The sequence below is a fragment of the Oncorhynchus mykiss genome, chromosome 17 (assembly GCF_057628025.1).
Source record: "Oncorhynchus mykiss isolate SJ-2025 chromosome 17, ASM5762802v1, whole genome shotgun sequence".
NCBI classification, from domain to species: Eukaryota; Metazoa; Chordata; class Actinopteri; order Salmoniformes; family Salmonidae; genus Oncorhynchus; species Oncorhynchus mykiss.
In genome coordinates this window covers 16,347,789-16,363,927 of record NC_143038.1, presented here as the reverse complement: position 1 = coordinate 16,363,927, position 16,139 = coordinate 16,347,789, and the positions used below count along the sequence as shown (strand labels likewise).

General features: G+C 45.5%; 1 protein-coding gene across 1 annotated transcript in view; it reads right to left on the bottom strand.

The window, feature by feature from the left end:
- Positions 1–1,791: 1,791 nt before the first annotated feature.
- LOC110493796 (heterogeneous nuclear ribonucleoprotein L-like) overlaps positions 1,792–16,139 on the bottom strand; it is a 58,006-nt gene continuing 43,658 nt past the window's right edge. The window contains exons 7-13 of the mRNA XM_036949782.2: positions 12,911–12,982; positions 11,316–11,536; positions 10,715–10,836; positions 7,970–8,171; positions 7,462–7,519; positions 6,949–7,047; positions 1,792–3,113 (exon numbers count right to left, since the gene is read on the bottom strand). Coding sequence (XP_036805677.1) covers positions 3,058–3,113; positions 6,949–7,047; positions 7,462–7,519; positions 7,970–8,171; positions 10,715–10,836; positions 11,316–11,536; positions 12,911–12,982 — 830 coding nt within the window. The 3' untranslated portion in view covers positions 1,792–3,057. The remainder of the gene's footprint in view (positions 3,114–6,948; positions 7,048–7,461; positions 7,520–7,969; positions 8,172–10,714; positions 10,837–11,315; positions 11,537–12,910; positions 12,983–16,139) is intronic.

Here is a 16,139-nt window from a genome sequence, read left to right as displayed (position 1 = left end):
AACACCTTATTAACAACTTGATTGAAGTCCACCTGTGGTAAATTCAATTGATTGGACATGATTTGGAAAGGCACACACCTGTCTATATAAGGTCCCACAGTTGACAGTGCATGTCAGTGCAAAAGACAAGACGTGAGGTCGAAGGATTTGTCCGTAGAGCTCCAACACAGGATTGTGTCGAGGCACGGATTTGGGGAAGGGTACCAAAAAACCCCTGCAGCATTGAAGGTCCCCAAGAACACAGTGGCCTCCATTATTCTTACATGGAAGAAGTTTGGAACCACCAAGACTTGTCATAGAGCTGAGCAATTGGGGAAGGGCCTTGTTCAGGGAGGTGACCAAGAACCCGATGGTCACTCCGACAAAACTCCAGAGTTCCTCTGTGGAGATGGGAGGACCTTCCAAAAGGACAACCATCTCTGCAGCACTCTAACAATCAGACCTTCATGGTAGAGTGGCCAGACAGAAGCCACTCCTCAGTAAAAGGCACATGACAGCCTGCTTGGAGTTTTCCAAAAGGCACCTAAAGGACTCTCAGACAATGAGAAACAAGATTCTCTGGTCTGATGAAACCAAGATTGAACTCTTTGTTCTAAATGCCAAGTGTCACGTCTGGAGGAAACCTGGCACCGTCCCTACGGTGAAGCATAGTGGTGGCAGCATCATGCAGTGGGGATGTTTTTCAGCGGCAGGGACTGGGAGACTAGCCAGGATCAAGGGAAATATGAATGGAGCAAAGTATAGAGTCATCCTTTATGAAAACCTGCTCCAGAGTGCTCAGTACCTCAGACTGGGGAAAAGGCTCACCTTCCAACAGGACAACGACCCTAAGCACACAGCCAAAACAACACTTGAGTGGCCCAGCCAGAGCCCGGACTTGAACCTGATCGAACATCTCTGGAGAGACCAGAAAATAGCTGTGCAGTGATGCTCCCCATCCAACCTGCCATAGCTTGAGAGATCTGAAGAGAAGAAAAGGAGAAACTCCCCAAATACAGGTGTGCAAAGCTTGTAGCGTCATACCCAAGAAAACTCGAGGCTATAATCACTGCGAAAGGTGTTTCAACAAAGTACTGAGTAAAGGGTCTGAATACTTACACAAATGTGATTTTTCATTTTTTTACATTTTATACTTTTGCAAACATTTCTAAAAACATGTTTTTGCTTTGTCATTATGGGGTATCGTGTGTAGATTGAAGAGGGGAGAATAAGGCTGTAAAGTAACAAAATGTGTAAAAAGTCAAGGGGTCTGAATACTTTCCCGAATGTATTGCATATTGATAGTTTGGCAATTGCTTTTCCAAGCAAGATGCTTTGCAAACCTCTTCACTGTGGGGACCAGCCGAATGCCAAGATGCGACCAAAATCGACGACGACTATATCCTCAAATCATTTTGCTCATAATCATAATATGATTTGCCTGCTCAATTGCTTCCACATAACTTCAGATGGTCTAAAGTGTAAAGGTGGTTTCCATAACCCTGTGACCTAGATGTCAGGACACCAATATATTGGTCAGAAACTGCCAGTCCAACTTTGATCTAGCTAAACTGCTGAATTTCCCTCTCTGTTTCATGAAACATGACAAAGCAGCAGAAATCTCAAGTCTCACTGTTCTCATTGTTCAAATGAAATTTAGTAGCAATATGATGTTCTAGAAATGTTTAATTAAATAATAAACAAATGATAACCCCTTAAAGGTAACCTTATTGCAAAGTGTTACCAGAACTGAATATATAATAGAATGCTAATTGGATAGGCGCCTATCGGAATAAGAATAAAAGGACATCGTTGTGTATCGACTGGCAAATGTTTTAATGACTGCACATGCTCACAGTGAATTCTTCAGACGTGGTGGTGGTGGGCCAAGTACAAACATGGAGACACAGTATAACTGGGAACACTAAACACATCCAACCCGCATGGACCTTCAGGGTTTGGAACGCTTGAAACACAGTTTGAAATGTCTTCTTCTTCTTCAAAAAAAAAATGTAGTCTTGAGAGAAGACAGACGTCTCGTAACGGCTGAGTATTTTCCAACCCTAGATCCAGGGACCGACATGGCGGGTTGCTGCTGACCATCAGATAGTAAGCTGACAGTCTCAAGTGTTCATTTTAGTTTTAATTCAAATGGCCCTCCAAAGAAGAGGACCATCGACAGAAAAGGTATAGAAACACCCCTTACAGAAAAACCACCTGATTTCACATGTGGAAAATCATATGATTTGAAATCACATGGAAATGTTTTTTTTCTTGGAACAATTCACATGTGAAATGTAGTTTTTTCCATAAGGAACTGCTCTTATTAACATAGTGCCCGGACACACACTCAACTGCTATACACACATATGTACAATATAATGTGAACAGGTTGTTCATTTACAAACACTGAGTAATCTCTTATATTGCAGAGTTAGGCACACGCATTTCCACTAGTTTCCACCAGTGTTTCCCCTAGCTGAGAGCAGGCCTCTACCGCCTAAATTGTTTTGCCCTCCATTGGTTTCAATTTGTAATTTTTTATCCCAGCTGCCCTTTGGGAATCTTCTGAAAGTTATAAAACTGGCCACTGGCCATTGACATCAGTTTAGGAATGAAAATGTACCGTAGGCCACTGTCTTTTGACCACTAAAATAGGTCACGCAACAAAAAGACAGAAGTCAAATTCGGCCCTCATCAAGTCAGCACAGGAAATGTCAAATCAATTGTGGTGCAGAGTAAGCAGCCCTGCCAGGATGCATAGTTGGGCTTTCCTCTCCCTCTGCCAGTTACAACTGTCAGCCCAACCACTTGCAGCTCCTTCAAATAATTACAAAGGAAAAAAATACAACAAAAATAATCCATTAAGATAGTTCATATGGGGGGGGGGGGGGGGGGGGGATCTTGAGTGTTTTTAACTCGCTTTTCCATTCTCAGGTCCGAGAAAGTGTGTTGACTCTCCACTCTCGCGTTGTTTCTTTCGCTCTCCTTCATTGGGTGCTCTTCCTTTCTCCCCGATCCGCTTCTCTCCTTGTTAATGGCGTACTAGTGCGGCGGCCATCTTGGTTTTTCCAGGTCTCAGAGGTGTGAGGAAGTGGAGAAGCAAAGCTTGAGGGTGTAAGGGTTGGAACCATCTGCAGATGGAAAGACAGAATAGGAAGAAGGGATGAGGAGAAGATAAAAAAATACATGATTTGCACACACCTTTAACTCAATACATTTACTTTGTGGGGTGTGTGTGTGTGTGTAGTTGTGTGTTTGCTCTATAGATTTCCTAGATCACAGGGGAGGTAGCCTGCAGGTATAATTGTTTACTTCTTGTTATAAGCATGCACAAGCCTTTATAATGTTTTTTAATAATGCTTATAACATGTCATGTCTCTTTATGCATCAACATTTCAACGGAATGTCTGCTATTTACTAGTCAGGATCATGTTTCAAGTTTTAATGTCACAAGTTCAGTGAAATGCATACTATAAGCATACTATATAGAGGAAATATTTAAAAAGTCAGTTCCAATACCATATTCACATGTGCAGGGATACTGGAGTGACGGAGGTAGATATGTATAGGGGTAAGGTGATAGGCAACAGGATGTGTGTGTAGAGTCAGTATACATGTACAGTGGGGCAAAAAAGTATTTAGTCAGCCACCAATTGTGCAAGTTCTCCCACTTAAAAAGATGAAAGAGGCCTGTAATTTTCATCATAGGTACACTTCAACTATGACAGACAAAATGAGAAAAAAAATTCCAGAAAATCACATTGTAGGATTTTTAATACATTTATTTGCAAATGATGGTGGAAAATAAGTATTTGGTCAATAACAAAAATGTATCTCAATACTTTGTTATATACCCTTTGTTGGCAATGACAGAAGTCAAACGTTTTCTGTGAGTCTTCACAAGGTTTTCACACACTGTTGCTGGTATTTTGGCCCATTACTCCATGCAGATCTCCTCTAGAGCAGTGGTGTTTTGGGGCTGTTGCTGGGCAACACAGACTTTCAACTCCCTCCAAAGATTTTCTATGGGGTTGAGATCTGGAGACTGGCTAGGCCACTCCAGGACCTTGAAATGCTTCTTACGAAGCCACTCCTTCGTTGCCCGGGCGGTGTGTTTGGGATCATTGTCATGCTGAAAGACCCAGCCACGTTTCATCTTCAATGCCCTTGCTGATGGAAGGAGGTTTTCACTCAAAATCTCACGATACATGGCCCCATTCATTCTTTCCTTTACACGGATCAGTCGTCCTGGTCCCTTTGCAGAAAAACAGCCCCAAAGCATGATGTTTCCACCTCCATGCTTCACAATAGGTATGGTGTTCTTTGGATGCAACTCAGCATTCTTTGTCCTCCAAACACGACAAGTTGAGTTTTTTACCAAAAAGTTATATTTTGGTTTCATCTGACCATATGACATTCTCCCAATCTTCTTCTGGATCATCCAAATGCTCTCTAGCCAACTTCAGACGGGCCTGGACATGTACTGGCTTAAGCAGGGGGACACATCTGGCACTGCAGGACTTGAGCCCCTGGCGGCGTAGTGTGTTACTGATGGTAAGCTTTGTTACTTTGGTCCCAGCTCTCTGCAGGTCATTCACTAGGTCCCCCCGTGTGGTTCTGGGATTTTCTTGTGATTTTCTTGTGATCATTTTGACCCCACGGGGTGAGATCTTGCGTGGAGCCCCAGATCGAGGGAGATTATCAGTGGTCTTGTATGTCTTCCATTTCCTAATAATTGCTCCCACAGTTGATTTCTTCAAACCAAGCTGCTTAACTATTGCAGATTCAGTCTTCCCAGCCTGGTGCAGGTCTACAATTTTGTTTCTGGTGTCCTTTGAGAGCTCTTTGGTCTTGGCCATAGTGGAGTTTGGAGTGTGACTGTTTGAGGTTGTGGACAGGTGTCTTTTATACTGATAACAAGTTCAAACAGGTGCCATTAATACAGGTAATGAGTGGAGGACAGAGGAGCTTCTTAAAGAAGAAGTTACAGGTCTGTGAGAGCCAGAAATCTTGCTTGTTTGTAGGTGACCAAATACTTATTTTCCACCATAATTTGCAAATAAATTCATAAAAAATCCTACAATGTGATTTTCTGGATTTTTTTCCCTCATTTTGTCTGTCATAGTTGAAGTGTACATATGATGAAAATTACAGGCCTCTCTCATATTTTTAAGTGGGAGAACTTGCACAATTGTTGGCTGACTAAATACTTTTTTGCCCCACTGTATGTACATATTATGTGTGAGTGAGCGAATGATGGAGTGAGTGTTTGTGTGTGTGTTGTGTTGCCTCAAGGAGTTATTCCTTATATTCTGTATTCTGACTATTTTCAGATAACTGGGGACCTAACGCCTGCCACCCACAAAGAGACTGTGGCTTGAGGCTGTCTGTATGAAAGCCATTATTACTAGAGAAAACAAAGCTTTCTCCTGCAATTTTCCTCCTCTGCCACAAAAACAAATAATGAAAGCACAAGATGGAGTTGTTTGAGGGGGGCTCCATTTTTGTTTTTGCCTCACAGTAAAAAGAAAATAAAAAGGGACCCAAAGTCTACTGGCTTTTGTTTGCGTTGTCGGGCCAGTGTGAAGGCAGGAGCACAAGGGAAGAATAAAACAAACATGTCTTTAACTTGTATTGTAGTCGAAAAATAGAGAGTGAACGAATGTGAACGATGATGAAGGCCAGTGATGAACAGGCGTCTAGCGGCTAGCCTGGCATGTTGATTCTATTTGGCATTGTCCGGATGGATGGCGGTATATTCAAGCGGTTAGGATTCCTGGTTTTCACCCAGGCGGCCTGGGTTTGACTCCCGGTATGGGGACGAGTCTTTGGGCTCCCGAGTGGCACAGCAGTGCTGCATTTCAGTGCTAGAGGCGTCACTATAGACCCTGGTTTGATTCCAGGCTGTATCACAACCGGCCATGGTTTGGAGTCCCATAGGGCGGCGCACAATTGGCGTCGTCCGGGTTAGGGTTTGGCCGGGGTAGGCCGTCATTGTAAATACGAATTTGTTCTTAACTGACTTGCCTACATAAATTAAAAAAATGGTATATTGGGTTGAAAGGTTATTATGCACGTTCCTGTTGTCCATCATAAACATTAAAATTGAGTTGATTATATAAGCATCTGGGTGTGTTGTTCCTAACTTTTGTTTTCACTAGTAGTGTTAAGAAGTGTTCATTCAGATTGGGGGTGCGTTCCCGCTTGAATTTGGTTAAGAGAGAAGTGAATTTGCTCACACTTTGAGAACTTGCTACCAAGCTCCTATGTGTATCAGACACACACAGTTTTTTTTCTCTTAAGAGATGATTCTGAACTGAAGACGTGTGTAACCACGTGAAGTCTTAGCCTATTGGTGATAGTCATTCACTCTGCGTTATGCTGTGATGTATCACGTATTTCATGTACACTGTAATTGTTTGAATCTCATTGATTTCGTGACTAATACATTAATATTAGTTGAATTGAGTAAATGCATTCCTTGTTCTACGGAGTCATTATTTGATTGACTCTTTGCTTTTCATTTGATAGTTGTTAATTACACTAAACACATAGACCAGGCTTGTAACACCTTCACATCCCTGAGCTGCACGCCTCAATAAATTCATGCTAGAACATTGGTCGCCAGGATTAGCTATTTTTATCTAGCCTCTTAATAATTGCATTTGTATTGTGCTAATTAGATTTCCGTGTGGACGTTAACCTTATATATATATTTTTTTTTTTAGGTGGACAGTTGCAGAACCATGTTAAATGTCTCGAAGATGTCATTTAAAAAGAGACAGAGGAGTTGGCATGGGTTTTCTAGTGGTTGCAGTCTCTGGCACACATATGGTGCTGGCAGAGGTTTGAATCCAGCCTACTGCCTTGTGACCCATTCTCTTTCTGTCATTCTCTCATCATCTCTCGCTCTACTTTTCTGTCATTGAAGCAAGCATTCTCTTCGGAGTAAGACACAGTACTTACTTGGTATTCTGATCTGGTGGTGGTTGAGGACTGTTAAAACCTCCACAGCGTGTGTCTTGTTGTCAAATTCGAATAAGCCTGAGATCGTTTTGGAGCTGGCTAGAGGGGAGAGGGAAAAACATCGGCCATCTTGAAAAGACAGTGATTGGAAAAGATAACATGTGAAAGTGCTTAATAATAAATAACAATATGTTATACTCATTTATTAAGTATTTCATCATTCGTAAACATTGATACGCATTACAATTTATAAGCATTTACAACATGTATGATCATTTGGAAAGCATTTGTGAACATTTATAGAAAAGCATCCATAGTGGTCTATTCATATCAATCATAGTAGAATACTATTTATCTATTTATTTTATTCCTTGTTAATTACATTTAGGTGCCTAGCTGTTGCTGACACAATTAGAAAAACAGCTGAATGTCTATGACAAGTACCTCTACTGAATTGACTCATGCTGTATGTCGTCCATTTAGTCCAACACAATGAATGGAATGAGCACTTACGTTTTGCATCGAAGACTTTGAACTTGATGAAACCGGGTACCTCATGCTCTGTACATAACTAAACATAAAGCACACAACAGAACGGATTCAGCTATTGCGTCAACATTGCTTCATTCGGTGTTTTGTATAAATAATCCACTAGATGGCGATGGTATGATGTGAATCTCAACACCGGACAATAAATAGGCTACTACAGGCAAGTGTTATTCAAACCTGGTCTTGGAGGGCCACTGGGCCACTGTCTGTCTGATGCCAAATAACTTATTGCAAACATATTGCAAACATTTTAATGCCTGTTTATTAAAATGTTAAGAACAATCGCCCCACTTGCTTGTGTCCTCTCTACCCTATAGGCAAGAGTCTCCTGTTACCCATTCATCCAAACGTTTAATTCCACTATAGAAAGGGTTCAACCTCCCCTTAACCCAACCTCCCGCCTCTCTAGACATCAGTCACCATTCCAGCCTAAACACCCACCCCTTCCTTCCTCCCTCCCCTCCACACCCACCCTCTGCAGCTCGTCCTCAGTGATGCAGGGCGGGACATTGTAGAAGTGCAGCACAGTGGCGGGCGGCTGGATGATGTTCTTGGACGCCTGGCCCACGCTGCTGAAGCGGTTGTTCCGGGTCATGCCGAAGTCCTTGTAGCTGCTGCTGCCGTCCTCCAGCTCAAACACCTGACTGGGGATGACCGCGTGCTGCTTGGACACACTGGAGGGAGGGAAAGATCGAGGAAGGGAGGGATGAATGGATAGAGCAATAGATAGATAGATAGATAGAGCATGTGTAACAGGAATGATAAACAGGGGAAGGGAGGGATGGGGAAGAGATAAGAAGATGAGTAAAGGAGAGGAATCAGAACGCAGCTGATAGTTTTCCAGCCATAGAACATCTATATGTAATTCTATGTTTCCAGCTCTCCTTTAGTGGGTGAACAAAAAGGAAGCATTTTAAATGGGGTTTATACCCGCCCGTCCAGCATCACTACTCTGGACGGCTCTGACTTAGAATACGTGGACAAATACAAATACCTAGGTGTCTGGGTAGAATGTAAACTCTCCTTCCAAACTCACATTAAGCACCTCCAATCCAAAATGAAATCTAGAATTGGCTTCCTATTTCGCAACAAAGCATCCTTCACTCATGCTGCCAAACTCCTAAAACTGACCATCCTACCGATCCTCGACTTCGGCGATGTCATCTATAAAATAGCCTCCAACACTCTACTCAACAAATTGGATGCAGTCTATCACAGTGCCATCCATTTTGTCACCAAAGCCCCATACACTACCCACCACTGCGACCTGTATGCTCTCGTTGGCTGGCCCTCGCTTCATACTCGTCGCCAAACCCAGTGGCTACAGGTTATCTACAAGTCTCTGCTAGGTAAATCCCCGCATTATCTCAGCTCACTGGTCACCATAGCAGCACCCACTCGTAGCACGCGCTCCAGCAGGTATATCTCACTGGTCACCCCCAAAGCCAATTCCTCCTTTGGTCGCCTTTCCTTCCAGTTCTCTGGTGCCAATGACTGGAATGAACTGCAAAAATCACTGAAGCTGGAGACTCATATCTCCCTCACTAACTTTAAGCATCAGCTGTCAGAGCATCAGCTGTCAGAGCAAAAATCCCAGAACCACACGGGGGGGCCTAGTGAATGACCTGCAGAGAGCTGGGACCAAAGTAACAAAGCCTACCATTAGTAACACACCGCCAGGGACTCAAATCCTGCAGTGCCAGACGTGTCCCCCTGCTTAAGCCAGTACATGTCCAGGCCCGTCTGAAGTTTGCTAGAGAGCATTTGGATGATCCAGAAGAAGACTGGGAGAATGTCATATGGCCAGATGAAACCAAAATATAACTTTTTGGTAAAAACTCAACTTGTCGTGTTTGGAGGACAAAGAATGCTGAGTTGCATCCAAAGAACACCATACCTACTGTGAAGCATGGGGGTGGAAACATCATGCTTTGGGGCTGTTTTTCTGCAAAGGGACCAGGACGACTGATCCGTGTAAAGGAAAGAATGAATGGGGCCATGTATTGTGAGATTTTGAGTGAAAACCTCCTTCCATCAGCAAGGGCATTGAAGATGAAACGTGGCTGGGTCTTTCAGCATGACAATGATCCCAAACACACCGCCCGGGCAACGAAGGAGTGGCTTTGTAAGAAGCATTTCAAGGTCCTTTTTAAGTGGGAGAACTTGCACAATTGGTGGCTGACTAAATACTTTTTTACCCCACTGTAACTATTGCTATTGCAGCACAGTTTTTTAACATGCCATAATTATTCTGGCATTGTTTGTATTGTAACATTCTATACTATTTTGGGGCATTGTTTATAACATGCTATGGAAAACGATGTGTTGTATGCCACAAAATCCATTTCTTTCACAACATATAGCATGTTACAAACAACGCCCCACATGTTGCAGCAATGTCTTCAGATTGGGTATGCAGTCGGTTGGTGGTGGACCGTCCGCCAACATAATGAAACGCTATTTGAATTCCTTGCGGCGAGGTTGAGGCCCAGTGGAGCTGAACGAAGCCTCATCTAAACTGGATCTAGCAGCTAAGGCAATTCATTATTCTGATAGATGGAGGCTGCCAATTTGATAGGACAACGCAACGCAACCCACACAGAGGCTTTGAACAGCCAACGCTGTCGAGACAAATAAGTGCAACTCTGTCCTTTTGTCTATAACGCTTTTGAAGATTCCAAAACACAAACTTGCTAAAGCGACAGATTGATGATAATGATGATGGTAATAGCTATTTCTAAGTAAATGCTGACATTTTTTATCGAAACGTAAGAATGTTATATTTAGGTCATAAATTACAACATTTACTGAAGGAAAGTGAGGCTGAAATAAAGAGTTACAAGTTATGTAAGCCAAACTATACATTTTGCTTTAGCGAACGCATGCTGTTAAGTATCATGGTATAGGCCCTGTTAAAATCCTTCTAAAATCCTCCTTTCCTTCCTTCCTAGAAGTAATTATTGATCTGAAATTAGACAAAACCAAGGGGACCAATAGGTTCTAAGTGTTCAAACAACGTCTCTTTCAAAAAATGACCTTGCACCCTCTCTTCTTGCCTCCTTCTCAAAACGCATTTGAGGAGAAGATCCAAGGTTCTTCCCTTACACCTGTTCATCCAACGTATTTGGACAAGGAGGCAAGGAAAGATGAACGTCACGCTCATCAAGCTATGGGTTCAAGGGGTGGGGGTCAAAGGTGAAACATGTAACCTCCTCACCAGACGTTGAGCCTCTTGCTGAACACCTTGATGCTGTTAAGGTGTGTGATGGATCGGTCCACAGCGTACTCATCTCCCATCTCTACCAGTGCGGTGCCCGGGACACTCTTCATAAACTTCACCTGGGGGCGTAAATAAGACCGAATGGCATCACTGTGAATCAATACAGACCTTCCGATATTCTACTAGGCGACACTGATCTTGGGTCAGTTTTGCATTTCCTCTACTGATGGCTTCTCTTCGACTACGCCAGTACTACTCCAGTACCAGCACACTTGATTCAATTGGTCAATTAATCACTAAGCACACTTTTGTTTTTAATCCACATTAATACAGACACCAAATGAAAATAGTCTCAATCTAAAACATATTACGGTTCAGGGTTCAATTGAATCAAACTGGTAGGTACTCCCCTCACAGTGGTAGGTTGCTGGCAGTGATTCTGTAACCAAAGCTACTGCATAAAGATTGCCATGGCAACTTTGATTGTATCCACCCCCTAGTCACACTAGCTGTCACTCGACTGCCCTCAACCTTCTCATTTAAAAGGGACAATCCAATCTAGCTTTAATCGCATGTGAAAACTGTTGCTGACACTGACCTTCTCAATATTCCCGTACAGGCAGAAGAGGTTGAAGATGCGGGTGCAGTTCATCTTGGCGGGGTGCAGGCCGCTCACCATGGCGACCGACGAGCTGGAGGCGTGGCCCATATAGGAGGAGGTCTGGGGCAGGGGGTAGGCGACCACTTCCTGGGCGTCATGGAGAGAGCTCCTCTTGTACCTGTTATTGCTGGGCACGGGCAGCAGGGGGCAGTGTGGCCCTGGAGAGTGGGAGAGAGAGAGGGAGAGAATAAGACAATGAGAGAAAGTGAGAAGGAGAGGGGAGATGAGGATAGGGGGATAGAGAGAGAGAGAGAGAGAGAGAGAGAGAGAGAGAGAGAGAGAGAGAGAGAGAGAGAGAAAAAAAATATAGATGAGGGGAGAGAAAGAAAGTGGGAGAGAAAAATAAATAGAGTGAGAGAGAGAGAGAGAGAGAGAGTGGGTGCGAGAGGGAGGGGCAGAGGGGGCAGAGGGGGCAGAGAGAGAGAGAGAGAGAGAGAGAGAGAGCGAAAGAACAAGAAAAAGCTGCAATAGACATAGGATGACCTTATTGGGGATGGTTGAGATGACAGTGCAAACTTCTCCCCTCAGCCCTCAGCCCCCCAGCCCCCAGCCCCTCAGCCCTCAACCCCCCAGCCCTGCAGCCCTCCAGCCCTCAGCCCCCAGCCCTCAGGCCCCAGCCCCCCATTCCTCAGCCCCTCAGCCCCCAGCCCCCAGCCCGTCAGCCCCCCAGCCCCTCACCCCCTCAGCCCTCAGCCCCCAGCCCTCAGCCCTCCACAAAGAAGGAGAGAAAATTCCAGCAGTACTAAAAAAGGTCCTAGACCATTTTCTACACCACTGCACCCTGTTTCCCCTGCAGATCTTGCTAATTACCAAGGGCCTTCAAGAGTAGCCGCTCACATCACCACACTCTTTCCAAACTACCGACACACACACACACACACACACACACACACACACACACACACACACACACACACACACACACACACACACACACACACACACACACACACACACACACACACACACACACACACACACACACACACACACACACACACACCTATGACTATATGACACATGCACACACACACACACACACATACGCAGACACCACCCCTCCTCCCCCTGTTTTTCCATCTATCCAACCTCCACCACCTCCTCCAGATGTAAGTGTCTGTAGGGGATGGAGCTTAATTACAGGATACCCAAAGCCCAGCTGCACAATGACAGTCAGAGAGAGAGAGAGAGAGAGAGATGGATGGACAGATAAAGAGAGATTCTGAGAAAGAGAGCGATGATGAGTCTGAGAGAGGGATACAGAGAAAGGGAGAGGCTGGGAGAAAGAAAGGTGGAAGATGAGAGACTGAAAGAGAGGAGACTGAAAGAGGGATCTAGAGAGAGAGAGATGCTGAGAGGGGGAGCGAGAGATGGAGAAAGAGAGAGATGAGTCAATGAGGGATAAAGAGAGAGGGAGTGTGCCCTCGTGTGTGTGTTTGTGTGTGTGAGGGAGAGACATGAGACAAAAATAGAGAACGGGCTAGGGAGGGAGGGAGGGGTAAAGAGAGGCAGCTAATTTGAGCGACACTGACCATAGCCGTTGTCGCTGTAGGAGGACGGATGCTCTCCCAGAATGGCCTGGCGTTGCCTCCCCTTCCCCCGCTCTGCAACACAGAGAGAATACACAGTGTAAGGCAAATGTGAAGTGACAATGCCACCAGGTGCCAACTGCACATCCATCCCCTCAAAATGCACAGACACGCACAGATACACACACATGGAGACTAACAGACACAGGCACACACACACACGCACACATGGGATTAACACACACAAGTCTAACACACAAGCACATATACGCACACACACACACACACACAAATTGGCACATTTGCACGCCAGCCTAGAAATGACTGAAAACCATAACACCACACTACGCAAGCAGATTCGATTTAGTAACAGCCAATCTAGACACTACTTGACACTTGTGGTAATTGGCATAACAGCAAAACAAGACACGTTTGGTTCACATTTGGCCTTTCAGTTCAAATGACACATTTCTCTTCCTTGGCTGACTGAGCCTGGGTGAATTGCAGAGGAACGATCAAAAAGTGTGTGTGTGTGTGTGTGTGTGTGTGTGTGTGTGTGTGTGTGTGTGTGTGTGTGGGGGGGGAAGGGGGGGGGTTCGGGAAGAGGGGTGTGTGAAAATGACAGTTAAAATGTCACAGTTACAGTTCAATGGCCTCGGGTGGAAACGTTGACCCAGATAGGAGGGAAAATGCATTGACATGGAAAAAGGTATATCAAGCAGCCTTCTACCCTAATCCTCTTACTGTGAACCAGGAAGGGGACAAACAGAACAAAGATAAGAGTCTTTTCAGCCCCTCTTTTCCCCAATGCAGCTTACTGGCAGAGTCGCAGACAAACCCACTCTAGGTGCTGTCAGAACTAAGACTGAAGCATATGTAATGTAATTGTTTTCATGTAAGGTGTCCCAATGAAGTTACAGACTACCATATGGAGCATTGCTGGAAACAGCCTCCGTCTTTGTTTGCCTGGTCCCAGATCTGTTTGTGCTGTGTACCTCTATGGGGCTTTGTCTGTACAGCACAAGCAGATATAGGTACCAGGCTATCTCACTGCATCCCTCACTCATCAAACAAACGCCACCTAATACGAAAGGATTCCGTAACATTTTCGAGGTGCTGGTGGGAGTTGGACGGCGTGAGTATTTCAATGACCTATACACAGCCGTCAACTCAGTGAACCCCGTTACACTGGGGATTTGAGAGTAATGTGTGTGCCAGACTGCGTGTGCGCGTGCTGTTTCAACACAAGCACCAATGACTCAACCTGCGCTACATCATTTGAACATAATTTCAAAGTCTCATTTCAACAATGCGAGGGAGAACTGGTGCTGCTCACGCAGACACAAACGGAAGGTGCAGCGCTGAGTTAAAAGAGCATGTCGTCCACAGGGGACCGAGCTCATGCAGAGCTAAGCTAATTGGTACAAAACGAGCAGTTAGGCGGGCAGGAACCGGTGGGATTGGTGGGTTGCCGTACTTGTACAGAAACCCCAAAGAGAGGGGAGAGAAGAAGGATTAACTGAGAGGAGAGGAGGAGTGGCCTTGATGCCTGCACTGAGCCGACAAGTTCGCCATTCGCCTGACAGAGTGGCAGAGAGAGAGAAAGAGAGAGGGGGGAGGAAGAGCGAGAGAGACGGCGGGAGAGAGCGAGGAGGGGAGAGAGAGGGGGGGAGGAAGAGCGAGAGAGACGGCGGGAGAGAGCGAGGAAGGGGGAGAGAGCGGGGGGGAAGGTAGAGCGAGAGAGACGGCGGGAGGAAGCGAGGAGGAGAGAGAGAGGGGGGAGGAAGAGCGAGAGAGACGGCGGGAGAGAGCGAGGAGGGGAGAGAGAGAGAGAGGGGGGAGGAAGAGCGAGAGAGACGGCGGGAGAGAGCGAGGAGGAGAGAGAGAGAGGGGGGGAAGAGCGAGAGAGACGGCGGGAGAGAGCGAGGAGGGGAGAGGGGGGGGGGAAGAGCGAGAGAGACGGCGGGAGAGAGCGAGGAGGAGAGAGAGAGAGAGAGAGAGAGAGGGGGGAGGAAGAGCGAGAGACGGCGGGAGAGAATGAGGAGGGGAGAGAGAGAGAGGGGGGGAGGAAGAGCGAGAGAGACGGCGGGAGAGAGCGAGGAGGGGAGAGAGAGAGGGGGGGAGGAAGAGCGAGAGAGACGGCGGGAGAGAGCGAGGAGGAGAGAGAGAGAGAGGGGGGAGGAAGAGCGAGAGAGACGGCGGGAGAGAATGAGGAGGGGAGAGAGAGGGGGGGGAGGAAGAGCGAGAGAGACGGCGGGAGAGAGCGAGGAGGGGAGAGAGAGAGAGAGGGGGGAGGAAGAGCGAGAGACGGCGGGAGAGAATGAGGAGGGGAGAGAGAGAGAGGGGGGGAGGAAGAGCGAGAGAGACGGTGGGAGAGAGCGAGGAGGGGAGAGAGAGAGAGAGAGAGAGCGAGAAGATACAGAGAGGCCTCTGACAATGACGTCATCCAAGTAGTTGGGATAAATCTATGGAAATTGTATCTGCCCACATAAACCTGGCAGTACATAGGGGATCAATACATTTACAAAACGATAGAGCGGCAAAAATTACACTGTGAAACGTTTTTTTTTTGTTTTTTTTACAGATAAGGGGTAAGAGATGTGTGGAACACTCCTGACGTGTTTCCCTCGTGTCTTATCAAAATATTTGATAAGGCACGTCCCCTGTAGGTGTGAATACACTTTGAAACTTTACTTGGAAGTGTTTTGAGGCAATGATCTTGAGTACCTTCGAGGCAATGTACACAAAAGAACGAACGAGAGGTTTGAAAGACAACATCCATTAACTACTATGTGATTCTGATGAGAAGAATTACATCTATTTACACACTGTCCTTCTCTATGTTTGTATAATAAGTTACTGTATAGACACCGAACAAATCCTTTTTGAAGAGCATCTGATATGGTAAGGGCCTCAAGTGCGAATATAGCATTTCAATTTCCCCAAAATGCAAGCTGATTAGGATTTAAATTTACCGTCTGTGGCTCGAGAGGATCGTGTGGGGCTGTTTTATGTTAATTTCTCTCTGTTTGCACTAAAGTGCTTCCAACCCATTATTATTCCGCCTTTTTTCATGTCAGCATTTTATTTTCAGCCTCTTGCTATTTTTCTAGTTGCTTGTCTGTCTCCTTCCTCCGGGTCAATAGAAACAATTGGAAGCTGACCACACATCTTCAACTCCACGGCAAAAAAGTCCTTGACGCCGTCAAAGTCAAACAGACCTTCAAATCCA